A 7,706-nucleotide genomic window follows, 5' to 3' on the forward strand; every position below is an offset into this window, starting at 1 on the left:
CTGGGGCACAGGGTGTGAGGGAGAGCTGACATCCAGCTCTCGCTGTAGCTTCAGGGCTCCTCAGTGCCGTAGCTGAGTTCATGGAAGGGCAGAAAGCGCCCGGAGGAAGGTTTGTGGCTGCATGGCCACAGCACCGCGCCGGTGTATTGAGGCACGGGCACGTTGGGGCACACGGGCACGTTGGCGCGTCGGGGCATCAGCGTGTGCCACAGATCGGGGCCAAGGGCAGCCCTCTGGGTGATGGCAGCACAGGAATTTGGGGACAGGGCACTGAGCCCAACGTGGTTCTTGGAATTGCCCACGGCTCCCTGGTGCTGAGCTTATCAGGGCCTCGCAGCCACCCTCCCGCACCCCCCACACCCCACCGCTGCCACCCCGGCCACGCCCCGGCAGACGCGGATCAGCTGGGTGCCCCGTGTGGCCTCCCCGGAGCATGGGGACCCCTGCCCCGACGGCTCCCTGGACAGTAAGTGCGGCGTGGTCGGGGGCAAGGGCAGCACCGGGCAGTGGGGGGATGCTGTGTCCCCCTGGCCTTGGAGGGACCAGTGCCCGCACAGGGATGCTGGCAGCGAGGGTGTGCAGTGAGGGCTGGCGCTCTCTGGCATGGGCAGCAGAGGGACACTGGACATGTGCTGGGATGTTTGTGTGCATCAGCCGGTCCGCGGGCAGCCCTTGGCTCAGGGTGGGCACAGGGTGGGTGCACTGCAGCTCTGTAGGCCTGTGCAGAACCCCCGAGATGGGGGGACCCTGGAAAGCACCCCAGATGTCTCCTCATGGTGGGGGTCCCAGGCCAGACTGGTGGCAATGTCATCTGCTCTGCCCAGACCCTGCCATGGTGCTTGGCTATGCCGGGGGCAGCCCAGCTCGGGGGGAAAAGCCCAGGACCCCCAAGGCCCTGCAGTGCCACAGCACCAGACGGAGCTGAGGGAGGTAGAATGTTTTGGGTGCAGCTCTGGGAGGGGCCGTTCAGCTTGCGTGGAGCCGGCCGGGAGCCCTGATAACAGCCCGGCTAGTTTCCCTGTCCCTGCTCCCCTCCTGTGCCAGCCACCAGCGCTCCCCAGTGAGGGGATCCCCTTCGAGCCGGGACTTTGTCCCCCCCCAAACATGGTAAGAGGCGTGGGCAGATGGTTTTCATTATCCAGGTCATTGGGGGAAATAAAAGAGCAAGAGTGAATCACAGCTCGGGGAATTAACAGGGAAATTCAGCTGGGCACGGCTTCAGGCGGAGAGGCTGAGGCACCGGGGCTGGGCACGGGGCTGGGCAGCAGCTCCAGCGGTGAGGCATCGCCTGGGGCTGGCCAGGATGTCCCAGCTAATGAGACCCACGTGCTCCTGCCCCAGGAAAGGTTTAAAAAGCTCCTGGCTGGAGCCCAGCCCCGCTTGCTCTGTGGGAGGGTGGTGAATCCCGGGAGGGCTGGAGGTGAGCAGGGGAAGCTCGGTCACCGGTGCCGCTGCAGGAAGGAGGCACGCACGGAGTGCTCGCATCCTGGGGATGGGCCGGAATGCTCCGCATGCAGGGAACACCGGGCACCTGCCTCCATCTGGGCGAGCCTCACCCTGAGCTGTGCTTGCCCGTATCGTGGCTCCCAGGCTCTGGGCTGCCCCTGCCATCACCGTGGCCTTGCTCCCATTTTGCTGCATAGTCCCAGGAGGCCGTGAGTGCCTGGGAGCGGTGCCCAGTGGTGACACACCCTGACCTGCTAGGGCTCACAGGAGCCCAGCCAGGAGCGGTGACAGGTGACAGCAAAGCCGTGGCTAAACCTCAGCAAATAGTGGCACAGGATGTGGTGCCAGCTCCAGGCACAGCTGGCTTGTCCACGGGTGACATCTGTGTCACCAGTTCTGGAGCCAGGAATGGCACCTGTGATGTGGTGGCAGCCGCTGTCTCATGGGGGACCCACCTGTGCTGCCCCTCCCTGTCTGGCACCCGCTGTCCCAGCCAGCTGTGGCCCAGCCAGCACTGGAGGATTGACCCTGAGGTTGGGGCCGTTCACTCCTGCCCTGTGTGCCAGGGGGGTTAAAGTCCCCTCGTTTTATGAGCCATGAAACCACTTTTATGACCCTGCTGTTTCTAGAGCTGGGCTATTTGGAGGTGCCTTTCTGTGAATGTGTGAGGAGATGTTCCAGGCAGGGGTGGCCCAGGCACCAGCACCGCCTCTCCCTGCCAGCGCTCCCTGTCCCTCCCTGCCCTGTGCACGTGGAGAGGCCCGAGGCTGTCCATGCCCAGAGCAGTGCCAAGCTGGACGTGGCGTCACCAGGAGCTTGTGGCTGAGGTCTTGCTGCCTTTGGTGGTGCAGGCAGCACTGACTGCCTGTGGCAGGTTTGGCTGTGTTCCCTCAGAACCCAGCCAGGCTGGGGGACAGAGGTGGGACAGGCTTCTGGGCTCTGTGGCAGTCCCTACTGGGAATAACGCTTTGTGCTGTGGCTGCTCCTGCCCCACACAGGGCAGGTTGGTGTGACAGTGTCTGTCCCATGCCGAGGACGATGGTACCAGGCTGGGAGAGGGGCTGCACCCCAACCTCTGCTCCTTCTGCTGCTCTTAATGGCTGCTCTCCCCTCCTGCTTGCAGGGCCAGCCAGGTCCAGACCCTTGGCCTCCACTGAACTGGGACTCTGAGGGTGCCCTTGAAGCTGAGCAGTGGCCCCTGTTGGAGACGAGGTTGGCAGAGGGGTGACTCTTCCCAGGAGATGGACAGAGTCACCAGGCATCTGGTGTTCCAGCTCCCACAGGCCTCGCACAGGCACAACTCGCTGGCAGACCTGAGGGCCAACAGCGACGATGATGTGTTTGGTTCTGCTCAGCACAGCACCCAGAGGGTGGAAAATGGCTACAGCTGGAAGAGGAGGTCGCAGTCACCCTCGTATTTCCTGGAGAGTGGAAGAGATGTCTGGACCCCATCCCCGGACAGGGAGTCTAAGCTAGAGGTAGTGAGATCGGGAAGCCTGTACGACCTCCGGGCTTACAAGGGCGAGAGGAAACCCTCGAAGCTCTACGATGACGAGGAGCAAGACCTGTACAGGGTCCCTCCACCCAGCATCTCACCTGAGAAAGCCAGGGAACTCGAAGATGAGAGGAAAGAAGTCATCCGGAGGCAGGTGATGAGGAAGAGCTCCACCATCGCAGAGAGATGGAGCTCCATGGATGAGCTGAGCTCCATCAGCACCGGCGTGGGCAGCCAAGGTGAAGGCAGGTACACAGGCAATGTCCCCACCAGCTTTGCCATCTGCTTTGACAAACCTTCCCCAGGCAGGGCTGTGACGCCCGTTGACCCTGAGAATATCGACACAGAGCAGATCAACTTCTCTGCGGCTCGGCAGCAGTTCCTGATGCTGGAGAAGACCAACCCAGGCTCATTTTTCAGCCCAGGGCAGCAGGCCATGTCCCCAAGGCCAGAGTCAGTGACAAAAGTCTCCAGGGAAGAATGGTACAGCCCTGAGATGGCCACAAAGGCTACAGAAGGCTATGGCAGTGCCGAGGCATCAAGCCAGCGCAGGACAGACCAGAGTGTTTATCAGGTTTATGGTGTGTCCTCATACAAGACACCCAAGAAAGATGAGGTTTATGCTCCCAGAAAGCCTCACACGGAAAGGTCATATCCCATTGGGAAGATGTCCATCCTGACCAAAGCATGGTCCAGAGAAGACCTGGACTCTGGCTTGGGTGAGATGTATAATGAAGCCACTGCAGGCTACACCAGCGATGGAAGCACCTCCAACGAGACCCTCAATGTGGATCTGAGGGCCAGCAGCAACGAGCTGGACAAGGAGACGAGGGTCAGCAATGAGACGCCCATCGAGCGGGAGATCCGCATGGCGATGGAGAGGGAGGAGAACCTCTGGAAGGAAAGGGGGATCCAGCGGCTGACCTCCAGCAGCGAGCTGGTGGAGATCCAGACCAAGCCTGTCCTCAACATTCACTCATCTCCTGGCCCAGGCAGGAAAGGGAAGGACAGAGGCCGCGCTTCCCTTTATGTCCAGAGGGAAATTGAACAGGAAGCCAAGCGTGAGGAAGATCTGAAGAGGCAGGGGAGGCTGCTGGGGGCATATGACAGGGGGACGCAGCAGGAGCTGGAGGAGCGCAAGAGAGTGTTTGAGCAGGAGGAAGCCCCCCCGCAGAAGCCCACTCCCCTGAAGCGGGCAGAGGAGAGGAGGAGCTGGTTTAAAGAGTTTGTGGTGGAGCAGCCCTCGAGCCCCAGCCCTGCAGAAGACACCAGGGGTGGGAAAAGCGTTCCCAGCTACACAGCGAGCATCGCGCACTTCCAGCTGTCCCAGCCGCGCTTCGCCGCCAGCGACAGGAGCCGGGAGCAGCCCTTGTTGTCCCAGCACGCTTCCGCCAGCACCAGCAAATGGGGGAGCGAGGATTCCTGGGGAGGAAAGCTTCCCGGCTCCACCCCGAGCCCCGCCAGCACTGCTGTCCTGTCCAGAGAGTACTTCTCCCTCCCCTTCTGGAAGCCCAAGGTGTCCTTCGTGGAGGACATGGGGACGCAGAGCCCGCTGCGGAGGGAGGATGGCCAGGAGGAGCTGTACCGCCTGCGGACATGGAAGCCCCAGACGTCGGTGCTGATCGAGGAGGAGATCCGGAGTGACTTGCAGAGGGAAGAGGAGCTCCAGGAGCAGCGGCGGCGGCAGCGGCAGTGGCTGATGGACACCTACAGTGACGGTGTTCCCCAGGAGGGCTCCCGCTCTCGGCACAGCTCTGGTAAGGGAGCAGAGGGACAGAGTGGCAGAGAAATGATTTTGTGGGATGCCTGTAAGGACTCCTGTGTGCTGGTAGCAAGTTGTCCCGGGAGAGCTTGATACCAGCATACTGGAGTCAGCAGGAGAACTGCTGCTGAGGAGGGATAGGCTCTGCAGGATTCCAGAGCCGCTCAAGTCTCGATGAGTTTGTGTCATGTTATGGCAGCAAACAGGGCTGGAAGGGCCTGGAAGGGCCCAGGTAATGCATTTTGCCCAAGCGCGGGGTCCCGGCTGTGACCAAACCTGCTGGACCTGCCACAGAGGCAGGTTTGGGGCAGGGGCCTGACACTCCTGCAGGTCTCCACCCCCTGGGAGTGGAACTGAGGTCCCTCATCCCCCGATGCTCTCTCTCTCTCACAGCTGCCTCAGGTGCCAGTGGCAGCTACTCGGTGTCCGGGTCTCCTGCCTCCTCTCCTGCCTCACACCACACGGGGGTCCTGGGGCTGATCTCATCCTTCACCCCGCTGAGAGTGACCAGTTCCTCCCAGGGCAGCACAGAGACCTTCACCCCTGACTCGTCGCGTTCCAGCCCCTTCGAGGAGCGGAGGAGGAGGGTGAAGGAGGATGGAAAGGTGAACATGCCCACCCTGTTTGTGCCAAGTGGCTGGGAGGCTTGAGCCTGGGGGAAGACTGGTGGCTCTGGGGCTGGTGGTGTCTGTTCCTGACTCCCACCTGGAGTTTGAGATCCAGCTGCTCAGCTCGGTGGGAGACGTGGCAGTGGTGGCACCATCAAGGGGCCCCCCAGGCAACACCTGCTGTCCAGGGCTGCCAGCACTGGGTGGGACTGGAGAGGAGCCGCAGCTTCCTCCTGTGGGGGATCCTGGCCTGAACTGTTCCCCCAACCCCAGGGAGGGCATGACTGCATCTGCTGCCTTCCCTTGACTCTCCTGTGCCCCCACCGGGGGCTGGATCTGGCTGCCCCTGGATATTCCCCTGCCAGGCTGCCATTATCTAATCGTGTTTTCCTCTTTCCACAGTACGCAGGCATTGAACCCGTTGACAAGGTCAACACAGAGGTAAAGCCCTTCACGAACGCGGGGGCTCTGCTCACCCTGCCCTGACACCTCCCACATTCCCCAGCTCCCCTCACTCCTGGAGGCTTGTGGGTGGACAGGGGTGGACAGGATGGTCCTGGCTCCCACAGGCACTACCTGGGTGGACACTATGTCAGGCAGAGCGGGTTGGGGAGCTGGTGGAGGGGCAGCTCTGCAAACCAGATCGTTATAAAAGTCTCTTCTTTATAAAATCCTGCACGTTCTGGTCTCTACAGGTGGTGGAAAGCACCCGAGTGTTTCGCCACAAGAGCATCATGGCCCAGCGCTGGGAGGCTGGGCAGTACGTCCGGGATGAGGACTGAGGAACCCCCAGGTCGGGGGCTCGCCCCGTTCAGGATCAGCTGATGCATGACCTAAATACTCGATCAGTTCCACCCTTGGCCATTGCAACAATCAGAGATGTGTACCCTGCAAATCAATCTGGTTTATTGTTAAACTGATAATCCTTCCATGCAATAGATCTGCTCCTTCCTCCTCCTCCGTCTGGGGTGGAGGAACACTTTTTTTTTTTAAGAGGGGGAAAAATTGGATCAGTATCTTTTTTAATCACTTCTGCCTGGAGCCAGCCAGGTGAAATCACCCAGTAATTCACTTTGCCCTTTGGGAGCTGTGTCTCAGGCTTATGAAAAAGCTGTTTTATTTCTCAGTGGTTTTAGGTTTTTAAGTACCACAAGGCTGATCATTGCCTTGGGGGTACCTGGACTGAGGCCACAAGATCAGTGCTGCCGTGGGACTTGGGAATCAACATTGGTTTAACCCCTGTGATCCATGGAAATGCAGCAATGGAATATAAATATATACATAAATGCTGTTTATTTTGCTAATTTATTAAAGAGTTGTTGCTCTCTCTCGGTCTTCCAGGCCTGTTCTGTCTGCCTGCTCCACTGGTTTTGCTCCAGTGTTTCAGAGGAGCCCCCGTGGTTGGGATGCGGGGCTGAAGCCGGAGCCTTCCGGGGGCTGCGGTGGGGGGGTCCCCAAGGCTGCTGGGCTGGGGGAGCGCCGGGATCCCACCGGACGGGTCTGGGAGCACCCTGGGCCGGTGGGAGCAGTCCCTGTCCGGGGCGGGGGTGGCACCGGGGGATGGCACCGGGTGGGCTTTAAAGACCCGTTCGACCCCAACCGCGCCGCGGTCCGTGCCCGTCCGCCCGCCCCCGCTAGGGGGCTCCCGGGCAGCGCCCGCGGGGCCCGGTACCGACCCGCCGGGACCCCGGTACCGACCCTGCTCCGTGAGCGCTGATGGGGGCCCGGTACCGACCCGCCGGGACCCCGGTACCGACCCGCTGGGACCCCGGTACCGACCCTGCTCCGCGAGCGCTGATGGGGGGCCCGGTACCGACCCGCCGGGACCCCGGTACCGACCCGCTGGGACCTCAGCCCGCTCCGCAAGCGCTGATGGGGGTCCAGGTACTGACCCCCCTGAGATCCGGACCCTGCTCCGCCAGTGCTGGCGGGGCTCAGCAGATGCTGACCGGGCGTTTCCCCGGTGGAGCCCCAGGGAGCTGGGAGGTGTCCAGGTGCTGTCACAGGGGGTAGATAGTGCAACCTCTTTCTCCCGTCAGCAGCCGCTCGTTCCCGAGCCTTGCGACCAGCGAGGGGGAGGGAAGAGCCTGACCCGGGGTGGTGTCGGGGCTGAGGGAAGCCCGGCCCCGCGGGGAGCAGAGCTGTGCCCGCGGCCGGGTCCCCCGGGACCGGCGGGACCCTTGGGAGAGCTGCTCAGCCGTGCTGTCGTGGTGATGCCACCGGTGCTCCGCAGCACGAGGGGAGCCGGCAAACACCCTCCAGCACTTGAGGAGTTGTCTTTTTTAATGTCTCTTCAAACGTCCTTAAGTTACTTCTTGATGTTAAATTGGTTGAATGGGACCAATTCTGGCAAAGAGCTTGACCCCCAAGGCCTCGTTTGATACCACGGAGATGG

The 7,706-nt window shown here is 61.6% G+C and overlaps 1 protein-coding gene across 1 annotated transcript; it reads left to right on the forward strand.

Annotated features, from left to right (window-relative positions):
- Positions 1 to 65: 65 nt before the first annotated feature.
- On the forward strand, positions 66 to 6,638 carry LOC125317909 (mitotic spindle positioning). Its single transcript, XM_048288088.1, is given in 7 exon segments — positions 66 to 425; positions 427 to 466; positions 2,570 to 2,613; positions 2,616 to 4,698; positions 5,097 to 5,308; positions 5,714 to 5,752; positions 6,007 to 6,638. Coding segments are annotated over 7 exon segments (2,850 nt in total). The 5' UTR covers positions 66 to 80; the 3' UTR covers positions 6,094 to 6,638.
- The last annotated feature ends 1,068 nt before the right edge of the window (positions 6,639 to 7,706 follow it).

The sequence above is a fragment of the Corvus hawaiiensis genome, chromosome 28 (genome assembly GCF_020740725.1).
Source record: "Corvus hawaiiensis isolate bCorHaw1 chromosome 28, bCorHaw1.pri.cur, whole genome shotgun sequence".
Taxonomy (NCBI): Eukaryota; Metazoa; Chordata; class Aves; order Passeriformes; family Corvidae; genus Corvus; species Corvus hawaiiensis.